The sequence below is a fragment of the Balaenoptera ricei genome, chromosome 1 (genome assembly GCF_028023285.1).
Source record: "Balaenoptera ricei isolate mBalRic1 chromosome 1, mBalRic1.hap2, whole genome shotgun sequence".
Classification (NCBI taxonomy): Eukaryota; Metazoa; Chordata; class Mammalia; order Artiodactyla; family Balaenopteridae; genus Balaenoptera; species Balaenoptera ricei.
This window is the reverse complement of record NC_082639.1, coordinates 27,318,294-27,335,407: the sequence shown is the minus strand read 5'-3', so window position 1 is coordinate 27,335,407 and position 17,114 is coordinate 27,318,294. Positions and strand designations below refer to the sequence as shown.

Genomic DNA, 17,114 nt, shown 5'->3' with positions numbered 1-17,114 from the left:
CATTGGGGGGGCAGTTCTGAGATTGACCTCTAGCTTGGCATGGATCTACAATGACTGGCTATAGTCTATCACATTCAGGATTATTTTTAGAATTGATTTTCAGGCCACTTTTTCCCATCTCATGTCCAAGAGAGACTTTTTCTGTAACCGCCACCTGGATAGGGCAGAACAGGATGCACTTCTTTTACATCAATTCCAGAGATGCATAAACTGGGCTATTGAGAAGTGAGTGGATCACAGAAGAGAAGAGGTAAGCCCTCAAGTGTATAATCCCTGGGATCCCTTATTTACAGAGCAGCCCTTGGAGGACTGTAGCCCGTGGTGTCTCTTCATGTCCTCAGTAAACTTGGAGCCTCATGGGGGAAAAAGGAGCAGTGAAGATCACGCGGAACATTGCAGAAAGTAACAGGCACACTCCATTTCAAGCAGCTCATACTTTTATCAGAAAATACAAACTTTCTAAATTAAGTGTCTTACATCTATTTTACCAACAACAACGAAAGCAAAAATCACTCATGTTAGCTAAATACAGATGCATACGTGGATGAGCAAGTGAGTATGAATCCGAGGGGGGTGTGTGCAGCCTGTGCTGTGTGTGAGGGCGGGCTGTGTGTGTGTGTGTGTGTGTGTGTGTGTGTGTGTGAGTGTTGGTCCATGGATGCGTCTGGCCTTGCTGTTTTCTGTCTGTGACCCGGTCGGAACCTTGGCTTTCCAAACTTCATACCAAGCTGTTGCAGAATCCAGAATTCCAGAGCCCTTAGCCCTGCTCCAAGGGCTAAGGTAGGAGGAGGGAGATGAGAAGGAGATCTAAAAATTTATGCCATTCCCACTAGAGGAAAAATAGGGGCTATTCATCAGGGGCCCACCGGATGTCGAGCCGAACCTGGAGGAGAAAGAAAATGACGTTATCATAGAATTCCTGATGTCGGCAGAGATATTAGGGAAAGTAGTATATTAATTTTGGGGCTGTCAAAGACTGGGAAGATCATGACAGGCTTGGAAGCTGAAAGCTTTCGCAATAATGTAAAAAGTTTTGGCTCTGGGAAAATCACATATTGAAATGATACAATTGGAAGATAATAAAGAGTTTCTTCTGCCACTTCCTTAGGTCAGGAAGGCCCTGGCAGCCTGTAGGGGCTCTTTCCACCCAGCCTATGCTCTCTCCATATCCAAGACCAAAGACTAGGGAGCCTCTCTGGATCTAAGCACCTTACCTGTGGGCCTGTAGCCCCTCTACCTGCCTTAGAGGACCCTGTGTGTCCCTCAGGAAATTCCACAACATCAGAGAACTCATAGCCACGTCCTAGGGTGAGATCTCAGAGTCCGGACAATCCCAGGGTTCCTGATCCCCTTCTCAGCACCAAGCTAGATCAGACCCTCCATTTCACACCAATCTGGCAAGTAAGCACTGAGGCATCCCTTACTGCCTGGAACTCTGCTAGACCCTCAGGGAAGGAAGTGCCGAGAAGATTTAAGCATCACCCTCCGAGAGCAGAAAAACACACCCTTCTGCTTTTTCTCCCTGGCACACTGCTAATTCATACTTCAAAAGAGAGTTCAAAAGCCATCTCCTCTGTGAAGCCTTCCCCAACCTCTCCAGATGGAATCATTTACTCACACTTGGGATCCTACTGCAATTTTCTTTCCCCATCTGCTAGGATACTTTGAATGAATGGAACAGAGCTCAAGACAAATTGCAGCAGAGCAAATGGCTAGATATAGCCTAATCCAGGGATTCTCAGTCACTTTTCAGCTGGGCCGAAGCATATTACAGAAGATGCTCATGTTCGTGGCGCCCTCCCATGAATTGATGAAACAAAAAAAGAGGGGGAGGGGGAGAAGCGATGGGAACGAACCAGTGCATTAATTTGTAATCCCTCAGCTGGTACGTGTATCTGTTGCTCACTGTGAGCAGTCACGGACAAGCGAGGCTTTGGGTTGTTTGATCCCTTCTCACAAAAATAAACTTCATGAGAGCAGGGACACTGTTCGGACTGTTCACCATTTGACACTCAGCACTCAGGCCAGGACCTGGCACCAGGTAGGTGCCCAATAAGCCATTAATGTCAGTGGTAACCCCACCTCTTTTTCTCTTTTTCAAAAATCATATTGGAAAAGAAATGATTAAAAGTGATGTTATTATAAGGACACTCTGAATTCTACTCTGATTTATAAAATAAAGGCTGTAACCCATACTTGAGTATTTAATAATTACCGGTAACAAATTACTCATGACACACACCTTGTATCTGATTGCCACACCCCACACATCTGAGCCCTTCATGATGAGAAATTCTGATCAGATCAACTGCCAAGGGCATGGTCTAGACAGGATGTAAACTAGAGGGCCAGGAAGAGAGGTAATCCATGTGGACTACAGTTATCCAGGAATGCTTCCTGGAGGAAGAGGAGGGGCTTAAACTGCCTCATGAGCATGGTGAACAGTCCTGGTTTGCCTGGGACAGTTTCTACGCTGTCCAGTGATAATTCCAGTGTAATTATCATTTGTGTTCTTTTTAACTCTCAGATTTATTGTTCTTTGGAAGGTACATGGTATTGTTATCCTGCCCTGATGGATGTATGCAAATGGACTTGGCAGAGGGCAGGAAGGGCTCCCCTCCTCCTTCCCTGAGAACACGGAGGCTACCTACTCCTTCCTCTCCCACCTCATACAGTTTAGTCTCTTGGTTCCTGACCCAGAGGAAGCACTGAGGTCCCTGGTCTCCCAGACTAAAAACTCTCCACCTATGTATGCCCTTGTACCCCTCCCCGACCCAGGCAGCCTCTCCTGGACCTTGTTGCATCCAGCACAGCTGGTAAACCTCAACACCACCCCTGTGCCCAGTGTTCTCTACATTCCAACCTACAGTGCCCAGGTTTTCTTGCCATGCTGTCATCCCTCCCTCTCTTCTCCTGGCTCCCTGACTCCACACTCTCCTGCTTTTCCTCCCACCCTTTAGATCCTTTGCTGGTGCCTCCCCATCTCCCCAACCCCTCTACATGTTGGAGACCCAGGGCTCAGTCCTTGGGCCTCCTCTCTTCTCTATGTACCTGTGCTCCCAGGCGATCTCATCCCATCCCATGCCTTTAAATATCATCTATATGCTAATGACTCCCAAATTTATATTATCAGCCACCACCTCTCCCCTGAGCCCCAGACTCAGATATCCACCTGCCTATCAACTGTGCCACGCAAGTGTCTAACGGGCATCTCAGATTTCACATATGCAAAACCAAACTCCTGATCAACAGATCCTTGTTCTCATCATCTGGACCCTGGTATTCTGGCATTGCCAATCATCTGGACACTCCAGTCAAAAACCTAGGAATCACACTTGACTCTCCTCTTTTCCTCATTCCACATCCAACCATCATCAATTCCCATCAATCCTACCAAGAAAACAAATGTTCCACATCTTTTCTCTTACCTCCTTCCCATGGTCACTGCCCTAGTCTACGCCACCAGCACCTCTTGCTTGGATAGCTAAAAAGGCTCCCATCCTGGTCCCCTCCATCAGCTCTTACCCGTCAGCCCACTCTTCTTATGTCAGATATGTCGGTCAACACCATCTTCCTTACACGGAGAGTTAGAACATTCATGGCCTCCCGCTGTTCTTCCTTCCCTCGCCTCCCAGGCCCTCTCTAGTCCGGCCCTGCCACCCCTCCGATTTCAATTCTGCCCACTCTCTCTCCTCCACTCACTGTGCTCCAGCTACATTTCCCACCGCGGGGCCACTGCACTTTCGATTCTTTCTGCCCAGAGCGCTCATCACCCATATATACACATGGCTCATTCTCTCGTTTATTCAGATCTCGGCTCAAGAGAGGTCCCTTGTTCCCTCCCCGCTTGCACCTGACATGTATGATGCGTATTTACTTCCGTATTGTCTAGTTCTCCTTCTGGAATGACGGGAGTAAACACTTTGTCTTGTTCACTCCAGTAACCAGTGCCTAGAACAGTGCCGGGCACACAGAAGATGCAACAAACATTTTTTTGAATGAACGAATCATCCCTTTGGGGGACACGGGCCTGCACTCCGCGCCTCGTTTTTCCGACCTCACTTTCCTGGTCTTTCCACCCTCTCAGGCCGCCACTGCACCCTCTCAGGCCGCCATTCCACCCATCACTCCCCTCCTTCGCCCACGGTGTCCCCAGCTGGCTGCAGGCTCTCTCCCACTTCTGAGGCTGCTCCTTCCTCAGTCTCCTGCTCACTCCTTTCCCCCTCCTGCCCCTCTGAAGACAGCCGGAGACCAGGTCCCAGCCCTCGGCTCGCACCGCTCCCAATCAGTGCTTCCCCGACCGCTGACTGCTGAGAACTTGGGACCACGCGGCCTCCGAAGGACAGCAGGTTCTGGCTTCTGCAGTAACTCCCTCTTCCCTCGAGCCCAGAGTCACAGCGTGGAAGGGGGACGTCTGCTGGCCTGCAGGTACGCTGTCTTCCCTCTGCAGTCTCATCTACTCTCACCTCCGGGGAGGTGAGAACCTCTCTTACAGACCCTGCAGTCACCTCCAGACTATGCCCTCTCTTCCCTCCTGTTTCTCTCCCCTCCGGCCCATCAATTCACGCCAACGTTCACAAATCTGCATGGGATCCCCAGGCCTACCAGTCAGAGCCTTTAATAATCCAAGCCCAGCCCCCCTTTTCCTATTTTCCACCTTGTTCAGGGATAAATCTAATACCTCAGCCAGATGCCTTTATTCCGCAGGCCTCAAACCCACCACGCACCTTCCCACCTGAGGGCCCTGTTCCCCCAGTCGCTGCTCACTGGACCCTCCCCATCCTGCAGCTCTCATTGTCCACCCAGCAGGGATCCTCCCTCCGTCCTCGGGACACTTGGATGGTCTTCACTTTGTCACGGCATTAACATCGTTGTGCCCCCTCTCATCCACTCTCATCTCTGAAGGGAGGAACCATGTCCTATTCATGGACGGTGCCCCACAGGCTAAATTCACCATAACTATGTGAACTGACACAGCGCTTTCCAGGCTGCATTGGCGGAACACACCATGATATGCTCTACAAGAAGAGGGAAAAAAGGAGAGGAAGGAGGGAGGGAGGGAGGAAGGGAGGGGTGGAGGGAGGGAGGGAAGGAAAGAAGGGAGGGAGGGAAGGAAAGAAAGAAGGGAGGGAGGGGTTGAGGGAGGGAGGGAAGGAAAGAAGGGAGGGAGGGAGGGAAGGAAGGAAGGAAAGAAGGGAGGGAGGGATGGAGGAAGGGAAAGAAAAAAAGAAATAAGGGGTCATGGGTTTTATATTCAAATGACACTATCGACCAGCTTCTTGAATGTTCTCCATGAACCCTAGTAAATTAAATAATCTGCAAATTCCAACAGTTAAGAAATCTGTTTATCTTCGTTTCTACCTTTCTTTTCCCAGACAGATCTGACTATGGAAACCTCTTTCCAGCATTTATCCCTCTACCAAGACATTCATGGGAAACACCGATTGAAAGGGTCCGAGTCCAGGACACCCGGCTGACACTACAGTGCAGGGCTGTGATGGGGAGGAAGGGAATCTGTGTCAGGTTGGGGAGTTTGGTCCTAATCCTGTAAAGGGAGGTTCTCAAACTGGAGCACACGTTCCCCGGGATGTGCCTGGGACACCTGGATTCTCAGGACTGACACGGCACCACCCGCCTTGCAGAGCATCAGTAATGAAGGTTTGGTGGGTGGGAATGAGCCGCTGCATGTTGTTACATTGAAACAACAAACACCAATTTCTTGCTGACTGGCTTGAAAAGTCTGTATGGAACTGTCAGCTAAAATGTTGAGCTTGTGTTGGCTGTTGGCTGCTAAGCTCCTCTCCTCTGCTGTTTGGGGTATTTTGGGGGAAAAGTGTGAGCAGCCTGATAAGCAGTGAGAAGACCTTCAGCAGGGCCGGTTGCGAACTCACTGGGCTGTCGGAGGAATTAGCCTGGCAAGGAGCTCAGGAGGCAGTAAGTGGGGGAAAGAGCCGTAAGAAGATTACCTGGCCGTGGCCTGCTGGAAACCAGGCAAATGGGGAAAGGCATACGCGTCCCGCTCCACTACCTGCCACCTGCCATGGGTGGTGCGCTCATCCACTACTGACCATGCAGCTGCATCTCTGCACCAAGCTGAGGACCCCAGCCCCGACTGGGCCTGCCAAAGGGCGCCCCCCCCCAGGCCCAGATCAGGCTCACCTCCACATCCGCTCCACCCGGGACCCACAAGGCACAGGGTCTGCCCTCCCCACAGCCAAGGAATATATGTACCAAGAGAGCAGCAGTGAGGCCCCGCGCGCCCACCTCTCCTCTCTAGCAGCTTTCGGGATACGAGGTGAATTTCCAGTGTGGGCTGAGGACTCACCCATACGCCTGGGGGAAGGGGTACTGCAGCCCATCTCCTGCCATGGGGGGAGGGTCTCGGGGATTTCTGGCCAGCTTCTGAGGTGTCCTCTGAGGGTACGGATAGTTGGACTGGACGAAGGGGACGTAGCTCAGCAGCGGGGTGTAGGAAGAGCGGAAAATCTGCTGTCCCATCTGCTGCGGGTTGTGTGGCGTCACCTGCGGGGCAGAGAGGAGACAGGGGTGCCACTAAACTTCACAGTCCCCCAGCCCTGACCCTAACCTGAGCCCCCACCCCTCAGCCCCTGTGCCCCTCAGTCACTGTGGGGTGCATAGAAGGCAATGTGTCGGACGGGGAAGAAGCACGGGGCTCAGCTTCTATATGTGAGACTGGTAAGTTATTTAATTTATCTGAGTCTCAGTTTCCTTATCCATAGAATGGGCAAATGCTATCTCCATTGTATCTGGACTGAGTCAGCTGATATAAGTAGAGAGACTGGCACATAATAAATAGCAAAGGAATATTATTTCCATTATTTCCATTCTCTTCTCTGTCCCCTGCCTTACCCTCAGTCCATAACCATCTCAAAAGCCCCTGGTTCATTTTTAAGTCTTTTACAATCTCAGTAAAGGTTGTTGGGAATTATACATCCCTGGCTTCTAGCTCAGGATCGCAACAGACCCCAAGTCCAACATAGCTCTGCCCAGTGGAAGTTCCTGTGACGGATGATGGAAATCTCCTGGGTCTGTACCACCCAATATGGTAGCCACCAGACACAAGTGTGGCTATTGAGCACTTGAAATGTGGCTAGTGGGACCTGAATTTCAAATTTTACTTAGTTTTGATTTCAGTGTAAATAGCCTCATGTGGCTGGTGGTTATGGTACTGGGCAGTGTGAGTGAGGAGAAAGGCCAAATGGGGGCACTGGGATTCAGCTCAAACCCTAAGAAAAGTAGGAACTCATTGGGTTTCTGAGACCACCTGGATCAGACCCCCACCAAGAAGCAGGGCTCATACTATCTTGCCCCTGATGAGGCAGGAACCCCACCTGTCTTATTTACTGATTTATCCTTGGCCCTGAGACGGTGCCTGTCACACAGTAGCTGCTCGAAATATACGTTAAATGGATAAGTGCAAGAAAGAGAGAGAGAGGAGGAGGAGGGAGGAAAGAAGAGACTACTAAGTGTCAGCCTGAATATCTAAAATGACAGGGAGCTCATCACATCATGAGCGCTGTATTCCACTACTGACAGCTCCAAATGTCTCGTGTGGAGCCGACATCCATCCTCCTGTGTGTTTCGGTCAAAACTCGGGAAATTTCTGGATTTCCACTTTAATAGCAAGTCTGTAGTCCAAGCTGCTCAGGGGTTCAGCGTACTGACTGCCCTTTCTCACCCTGCACACCCTTATCTAATTTAAAAAGATGACAAAGGCCAGCGCTTATGAAGTGATAACAAGGGTGTGCCAGGCCCTTCATGTGGATTCTCTCATTTAAACGCCAAACAGCCCTGTGAGGTAGGACCATTAGGATCCCCATTCTAGAGAGGAGGAAACAGGTTCAGAGAAGTTAAGCAACTTGCTCAGTAAGTGTTTCAAGCGTCTTGAGTTTTGTTGCGATCCCCAGTGTGGCAAGCCCAGAGCCCATGGCCCTGGAACGCACCGCTATGCGTGCTCCCTCTGGAAGCCTGAGCCCCTCCCTCCGGGCCCTCCCCATCTTTCCCCCAGTGGACAGGTAAGATCTGGTGACACTAGACCTGGGCACCAAACCCCCAAGAGGGTGAGCTGAAGGGCAGAAAGTGCCGAGAGCTCACAGAGAGAACCCAGGAAGGCACCTCCCAAGACAGACACCCGAGGGTCAGCGTGGCAGAAAAAAAAAAACCCTGGTTTTCACAGTGAGGGGACAGTCCTGGACCTGGGAGGAAACTGACGTGAAAGAGAAGATACGGGTCCTAGAGCTTATGCAAGCTTTATGCAAAACTGTATCCTAACTACATGTCACGGATAAAACGCATAAAACAGAGCTGGGTATAGGGCTCTGGAACCATCTCCAAGATGTCCTCTTTGCTGACAAAAGCAATGATAGAGCAGTGTGCCCAGAATGCCACATCTGTATAAAAATGCTTGTATAAATAGATATCACTGGAAGGATACCTAAGAAACCAATCACAGTGATTGCCTCTAAGACTTTAAAAATTTTGTACCAGGTTTTTCTATTACTGTTTCAAATATATGCATTTACATAACTTTGTCTAAAAGCATTCACTTTGGAGCTAGGTGGATGGAATCACTGCTCGTGGGGTGGAGGGGATGAGACTGAGATTCTGTGAGCCTGACTGCCTCATCTCAACTTCACCTCAGAATGCAAAAGCTCCTACTGCTGAAAGAGCAGTCCTGGCCCACGTAAGAAAGTAACCTACACTTATGGGCCCTTCTCTACCTTCTGGAACATTCTAACATCCTTCAGAGGTCAGAGGTGCAGTTTGCAGAGAAAGGGTAGGGCTCCCCGGGGAGAGAGGAGAGGCGGAGGAGTCTGTGGGTTTTATCTCTCCACCTGATTGTGGGGTTGCAAGGCCAGCCTGAGAATGTAGCCGGGCCTCAGCTCCCTTCCTCACACCCCCATCCCTGCCCCTAGATACTCAAAACCTCTGAAAGTGTTGTTTTGTGTTTTGTGTGTGTGTGCGTGGGCCCACACGCATGCAGCTTGGCATGCACGTCTATAACTGCATCTTTATTTGTGTCTGGGTGTGTGTTTGTATTTTTGTCTCTGCTGCTTTATTTTGATACCGTATTTTTGTGTGTCTGTATACAAGAGGCAGTAAGGCACAGTTATTGGGAACATGGACCCTGAAGCCAGGCGGCTCAAGGTCAAACCCCAATCTGCCATTGTGTTACTGTCAAGTAGATATTGACCCCCGGCCTATCCATGGGAGTAGAGGGTGCAGATTCAGCTAACAAAAATATATAACACCCAGTTAAATTTGAATTTCAGATAAACAGCAAGTTTTTGGGTTTTTTTTTAGTATAAGTATGGTCCATGTAGTATTGGGGACATAGCTCTGCTAAGACGTTATTCACCATTTATCTGAAATTTAAATTTAGCTAGGTGTCTGGTATTTTAACTGACAAACTGACATGGAAGGGATATGACTCCCAGCTCCACTGATGCTGGGCAGGCCATATGATTTGCTTTGGCCCGTGGAAGGCAGGTGTACATTGCCACGTCCCAGCTCTGAGCTGAGCCTCTCAGAGACACTGGGCGTTTCTGCTCAGCCCTTCTGCCATCCAGCATGGCAGGAGCAAAAGTGACTGTATCTTCGGCACAGGCCCAAAAGGGGGACACGTGAAACAGGCTTGAACCCAACCCCAGTCCTGCTCAGCCAACCTGTAGACCCGTGGGTAAAAAAGTACATATTTTATTGCTGAAAGCCTCTGAGACCTTGAGGCCATTTGTTGCCACAGTAAAAGCTAACTTACGTGTTAACTGTATAATGTTGGACAAATTAATCTCTCTCAGTTTCCTCATCTCTAATCTATAAGGTAGATTATAGGGTAGTTCTGAAGGTGAAATTAATGCGGGTAAGGCCCTTAGAGAAGGGCCTGGCACACAGTAAGGGCTCTGCAAGTGCCAGCTGGTATTATCACCTGGGGACACTGGTTTGGGTCCACACGCATGTTGGTGTTTCTCTCTGTACTCTGGGGTCAAGCACGGGCCGGAAAGTGTGGCTGGTGACCAGCTAGACAAAGACAAGGGAACAGACATCCTTCTGACCTGAAGGCCTTTGCGGAGCTGAGACAGGCGAGGAGGTCAGCTACTCACCTGACGGGAGTAACACCCGAGCTGGGGGTGCAGGGTCTGCTGGTAGGGCATCCTGGCCGCCCGCTGTGGGTACAGGCCCTGGGGAGAGAAGGGGGAGGCTCAGTGCTGTGGGGCGGTGGGCTCCCAGCCAGAGGACAGCAGCCACTCAACTCAGCTTCCAGCTGCCTTGCCTGGACCTCCACACATGTTCAAGTCCGTCCCACCACACTACTGGCCAGACCCACCAGCTGCCTAGTCCAGCTGGAATCAGGTCGAGCCAGCACGCCTCACACCACCCAGGAAGCCCCTGGTTAGCAGGATTCACAGCCTTTTTGGTGAATATTTAAGGCAAGAGCTTTAGGAACCTGCCTGCCTCTTGAATTCCAGATCTGCCCCTTAGTGTCTGTGTGACCTTGGGCAAGTCACTTCACCTCTCGGAGCCCCTTTTCCCTTGTCTCTAAAATTATGTGTGTTCAAGCCTGCAAAGCCTGTGAAGGTAGCCAGATGATCTTTGTTGCTGTCTATACCCCTTTCCTAAGTGCCTTTTCCCAAACCCCATTCCTGCCCCAAGACGTGAAGTACCCATGCACGTGTGCTAGCTTGCCTCCATGTTTATTTAAGCACATCTACATGTGTGCTTCCATTTGTGACTGCAGCTGTGTGTTTCTGTGTACAAATGTGCAACTATGAACCTAGGTGTATTAGTTTGGTCTCTGCTGCTGTGCATCTCTCTGCCCACACATACACCTGTGTCTGTACCTGATGATGAAGACTGACGTGAAGATAAATGAGTTAATCCATCTAAAGGGCTTAGAACAGTGCAGCACGTAGTAAGGATTCTGCCACCATCTCTCAGTGCCACCCCCTGCCCCTGCTGCTCCCACCACTTGAAGAGGCTGCCTGGCAGTTCAGCCCGATGGGAAGTAGAAACTTTACTCACAACTCTGTCCGGGGTGGCCTTAGGTGTCCACGTGTACACACACACACACACACACACACACACACACACACACACAGCAGAACCGCCACTGTGCATGGGGTCAGCCCATGACCCCTCCAGTCCCAGGCTGCCTCTATCTACCAATCCAGAGTTACCCCCTAAGATGCAGGTCAAAATCCAAAGCACCCCTCAGACCGTATATCTTTCCAGAAGATTCCATGCCCCAAGACGTTGCCTCCATCCTGGGCTCAGCTTGTGCCATCGTCTAAGTGTTGATGGTTGATGCTGCCCTTGACGACTTCCTCAGAGCCCATGGGCTCCTCCTAAAAGGCTCCAAATCCCTGATGTGGGGTCCTGGGGAAGCCCCCCAGCTCTCTCAGCGCCCATCCACCACGTCCCCGAGAGAGCACATCCTTTCAGGGCCCTCCTTGCTCTCTGCTCCCGTGCACCTGCACTTGACTGTGGCCGGGCCTTTCCCACATCCACCAACACCTTCACCTGAAACAGTGCACCTGCTCGCCTTTTCTCCAAGCCCTGCTGCCAGGGCAGCCCCACTCACCACCACGACCAGCCTGTGACCCCAGGCGTGGCCTGAACTGGGACAGAGGTGTCAGCCGGATGGAGCCGCCCTGCCTGTTCCCAGCCCCCAGTGGGCTCCAAGGCCACGTTCTAAGTGTCCCTCCTCTGTTTCACTCTCTCCCCATCAGCGCTCAGCTGGGCTTTCCGCAGCCAGCTCCCCCAGGGCGCCGTCCTCCCCACACCCGCCTAGGTGAGGCTATCCCTAGGATCTGTGACCCGCCTGTCCCTGCTCTGTCCCGGGGCGGATTTTCAGGAGATGATGCCATATTCATCAGTATGAGCCACACTGTATGACTTGAAGGAGATTTCTAGTTGTTCAAATTGCAATTCTGTAAAATCACAAGCAAGGGTAAACACACATTCATTCCTCTTTGCTTGAGGCCACGGCCTCTTCCTACGTGCCCTCCCTCCTTAATTGGGAGCAGAGTTCCTCTGTGTCAAGCAGCCCAGGAGCCTCCGGAGTTCCCGGGTGCTGGGGACTTAGTCTTCCACGGCTCTGCGTCCGTCCACAGTGGAGCTCTGAGTAAATTGGATTTGGGACCTCATTTTTATTCCTAACACCAAGCAGGAAAAGAGGCTAGGATAGACTGTTCCCCATTTCTCCTCTGTGCCTTCTCAAAGTCTGCTGAGCTCCCTGACACTGTTTCCTAGGAAGATCAGGGCTGAAAAGTAATAAAAACCAATATCTATATCATACTTGAGATTTTACAAAGCCCTTTCCCATCCATGGACTCCGTTAACCTGACAACTGACTCAAGTGTTTGCTGCTGCTGCTGTAATTATTATGAGGCCATTTCATAGGTGAGGAGACCAGGGATCAGAGCATTTGGCTAACTTGCCCAAGACCACACAGCTTGGAAGCAGAGCAATTCCCTTAAACCCAAGTCTGACGATTCTAAAACCTGCTTTCTTTTTATCATATCAGGCCCCTTGATCAGCCGGCTTGAAGCCTGATGGCATTATGAGATCACGAGGAGCTGGGAGAAGGTAAATTACCCTGTCCCTGTGACCACCTGGGAGTGTCAATGTGTACAGCCAACTTCAGCTGGGCCTATTCAGTGTCTAAACTGCTGCATAGGACCCAGGGGCCCTACCAGCCAGGGCCCTTCTGCCCAGAGGCCCAGGAAGCTCAGAGTCAGCCCTGTGATGCACACATCAGCATCTCTAAAGACAAAGGACTTCATGCTGGAAAAATACGTCTAAATCTCACCTACTCCGAAAGTCAAGTCAGAAGAAGTTAACGTAGCAGAGAGAAACTATCCCCTCTTTACAAAACAGACCAGACCACTGCAAATTAGCTTTACATGGTGAGCCCTGTGAGTGCATTTGAGAGTGAATCGGTTTACACCAAATAAAATTATGCAATTGTTTCTCTCTCAGGGGTGGGGGGCACACCATGCTGGCTTTTGATTTGTCCCTGACTTGTACTGGACTCTGAACTTCCTAGTCATCTTGGAATCACCTCACCTGAGTCAAGGCCTATACTCAGTGTGAAGCAAGGGTTTTTTTTTTTTTTTAAATTACTTAAATGAATGAGAAAATAAATAAATACAGATGAGTGCATCAGGGATTAGGTGATAAACGACTGCACAGCGAGTGAGCAAGGGTGGAGGGACATCAGTGAAGGAGTTGGTGAATCAATGAGGACGTGAACAGGGCATTTCTCTCGAGCCCTCTGCCAGGACAACATATCATAGACATGGGAGGGACGCACTTGGATTTTCCCGTGGATCACGCTTCCTTATGACGTCTCACCCCAGTGGCGGGGTGTGAGGGGAGTGTGGCCACTTGCTCTGTTTAGCAAACAAGAAAAGGCTTGAAAACAAAACTTTGCAGAAGAAAAGAGAGACCATGCTAAACTCCTTTACTTTAGTTCCTGTTTAAGAATCAGGGGCTAAGCCTGGTGGGCCAGCTGAGAGGGGCTTTACGGGGAACAGAGAAGATCCACCTTCTGCGTAGGATGTCTAAGCTGTGAGGCCTGCCGCTCTGTTGTAAAGGAGGAGATGACACGTGGGACCGGAGGGTCAGGGGGAGGGGGAGGGGCACGGAGACAGGATGAGTCGATTTTCAGGTGGATTTCCTTCTCTCTCTGCCCTCTCCGGGCTTGGCCAGGCCAGGCTGGGGTAGCAGGTTCCCAGGAACCTGGCCGTTTCATACACCTGCACACCATTCTGGAAAGGAGCCACGGAGGAGACAGAAGACTGAGAAATCTTAGACACTGAGCACCTTTCCTGGAGGAAATGAGCCCTACCTGAAGGGACTATTTAAGCTCTTGGTTTAGACTATGTTTTAAACCAGAGTGAACATTTATTTGATTTTTTCTTCTACCTACCCAGTGGGTGGCAGGTCTTAAGGGAGATTAAGTTAAATAGACAAACTAATGAAACTACACTTTCCCTGAATAAGTAAGTCTGTGAGTAAAATTTCCCACCAGGCAAGTGTTTCTCCAAGCCATTGTGTCTGGTCCCTCTTAGCTATGAGCCCAAGACCAAGAATGTGTGTCAAGCCATCTTAGCTGGTAGAAGCTAAGATTGCTGGGTTGTAGTTGAAATAAAATGGCCACATAATTTGTCATCTGCACTAGGACACTTGAGAGTGAAAGGGGGTGCAATTAATAATTATGCTGGGACAAAAGACCTGAACTGGCACTGTCCCAAGTAACCTAGGGCACATGTCATCCAACTGTAAAGGAGGTGGTGGGAAACAAGGACTGTGCTATCATTCTCTCCTGGGAGCCCAAGTACTTCACAGGCCAAAACTAGCCAAGCTCTAGAAGACACAGCACAGAGTGAACGGAAATTCAGACAAAGGAAAATGAGAAATATACACGCACAGGCATGTGCATGTGCGCACACGTGTACTGGGTGGTTGGTCTGATGTGGCCCCGATGAAAAAATTAACTAATGAGTCTATGGCTCTTTGTGAATTAGGCTTCCTGCGAGCCAAGGCTCCTCCGTGGACACAGGCCCAGGACCCGTTCACTCACCTGGTACTGGGGGAAGGTGGAGGGATTCGTGAACACGGGCAGAACTGGATAGTTCATGTTGAGCCAGAGCGGCTGGTTCACGGTCGCTGAGGTCGAGGTGGTGGCAAAGCGTGGGGTGAAGACATTCCCTGTGTACTTGAGGTTGTTCTTGTCGGCCCCCGTCACGGGCGGGTTAACTGTAAGTCACAGGAGGGGTAGAGCGTTTCCGTGACTGAGGAAGGGAGAGGCCAGGACGCCCTCTGCCCCATGACTGCCTGAGGGGTTAGTGTTCTCAGAGGTTAGGTCTTTTAAAAGCTCCCAGAGGGTTCTTCAACTTTTGGATGAATTTCCAACTCTAGGGAAACATCGTTAGTTCACACCTTGCCAATTCGGAAGGGGTGAAAATCCCAGCATGGTCTGGCATGGAGCATCTCTCTCTGTCATTCACTAGTAAGGAGGCAGTTTAGCAAGAGGATGCAATAAACCAGATTGCTGGGGCTGTATCTCACCGACTTACAAAACTACGTTCTTTCAAGTGCTTTCGAAAAATCCAGTTTGGTATAAACAATTGCTATGCCATTGGAAGTCATTCTTATCAAATTATTAAAGCAACCCCCTGAGGACATGTACTTGGCAACAGTGAGGACCTGGTGCAGGTTGTTGTATGTATGTTGGAATCATTTTTTAAAAAATACTTAAAAATATTACATAATTCAGTATGATAGGACCCAAAATTAGTCGGAATGAATGAGATGTGATTGAGTTGTTTTAGGATATGGATCCTGGATTCTTTCCTTCTACAATATGCTCTGTGGGCTAATACAGTCTGAGCTGGGGTGTCAGTTTCCCCTTATTGGCACATTTTTGGGGGGAAAGGCAGTTACACTAAAACAGTTGCAGAAGTACAAGGGAGAGAAAGCCGGCACATGAATAATCTCAATGTAGAAATAATCTCAAAGAACGGAGTTTTCTTTGGTTTGGGCCACTTGAGGGGATATAAGACATGCTGAGTCAAGGCTATATTCAAACTGACCACCAATAATGCCCATGTGACCCCTGAAAGTCAACTGCATTTCTCTAGCAATAGTATTCCCTGTAGAGGACACAGGAAATCATTTCCCCCATTTTATGGGACTAGGGAAAGACAGTAACTTGCCCATGGATGAGACAGCCCTTTGACGGCAGAGCCACTCCAGGGACATTTGAGGGTTTCTGAAATCCCTTCCTCTACAGATTTCCTCTGGGCAGGGTCAGCTTACGTTTCAGCTCCAGCCCGTCCACCTCCACTTTGCTGTGAAGCTCCAGCTGTCTGTTTGGGTTCTTGGTGGCCCCAAGGAACTCACAGAGCAGGTTCTTCTTGGCCGGCCAGGCAGGCTTCTTGGCAGGCAGGGCCATGGACATAGAGCCCATGGGGTCACTGCCACCCTCCTTACCACAGGTCTCCTGCTGTCTCTGGGACCACTGACTGAGAAAGAGGCTCTCTTGACCCTTGGTCAGCTGCTTGGCGCCAGGGTTCCATTCTACAGCAGAAGGGAAACTGAGTCAATGACTCTGGAAGGCCAAGTGCTGGATGCGGGGAGCACTGTCTTGTAGACTAAGTGATGGGTCCTCCAGAGCACATCTGAGGCCCCAACCACTCTGGGCTCTATCTCCCAGCCAAGTTCAATCCAAGTTCAATCCCTGAAGGCTTCACTGACCAATGCCCATTATGGTCTCCCCATCCCATGCACACATGCATGCATTCATCCATTCTTATCTTCTTGCCTTCCATCCACCCATTCTTCCTTCCTTCCATAATTCCTTTCTTCCTTCCTTCCTTTCAAACTTCCTTCCTTCCAGTTACCTCTCTTTTCTTATCTTCTTTTCTTTCTTTTCTTCCTTCCTCCCTCCTTCCCTGACTTCCTCCTTTCTTCCTTCCTTTCCTTCATTTCTTCCTCTTTTCTTTCCTTTCTCCCTCTTTTTTCCCTCCCTTCCTTCCAACCCTCCATAGGTTGGAAGGTTGGAATACAAAGGTAGTTGGAATACAAAGGTCTCAGATACAATGCTGACTTGGACACAGTTCCTGCCTTCAGGGAGCGCCTGGCTTAGTGGGGGGACACAGATTCCTACAGAACACACGTCTGGTCCCTCATCGTGGACTCTCCTCTTGCTAAATCGTCAGGGCGATTTAGCACTCTCGTCAGCGCCAGGCTCTGACCTGAGTCCTGGGGACACTGCGATGAGTCAGAGCCAGACTTGGCCCTGCAGGAGCTCAAAACAAGGAGGAAGAGAGAGACAGACCCAGAAATAGCTCTGGGACAAGGCAGATGGGAACCATGAGGTGACAGAGGGACATCGTGGGAGAAGAAGGTGGCTAAGACAGCTTCTGTCTGAGAGGACCAGAGGGCTTCCAGAAGGAAGGGGGTCTTCAGCAAGGCCTTACACCAGGGGGCTATGGGTGACTGTGGGCAAAGGCACAGAAGCATCGGAGAGACACAGTGAGGCAATGGATGTGGTCAGTGTCAGGCTCAGATCTTTCTCCAAACAGACC

General features: G+C 50.2%; 1 protein-coding gene across 1 annotated transcript in view; it reads right to left on the bottom strand.

Annotated features, from left to right (window-relative positions):
* Positions 1-807: 807 nt before the first annotated feature.
* The window catches only part of C1H1orf94 (chromosome 1 C1orf94 homolog), a 35,740-nt gene continuing 19,433 nt past the window's right edge, over positions 808-17,114 (bottom strand). The window contains exons 3-7 of the mRNA XM_059896740.1: positions 15,844-16,104; positions 14,606-14,781; positions 10,122-10,199; positions 6,326-6,522; positions 808-883 (exon numbers count right to left, since the gene is read on the bottom strand). Of these exons, the coding sequence (XP_059752723.1) occupies positions 808-883; positions 6,326-6,522; positions 10,122-10,199; positions 14,606-14,781; positions 15,844-16,104 (788 nt within the window). The remainder of the gene's footprint in view (positions 884-6,325; positions 6,523-10,121; positions 10,200-14,605; positions 14,782-15,843; positions 16,105-17,114) is intronic.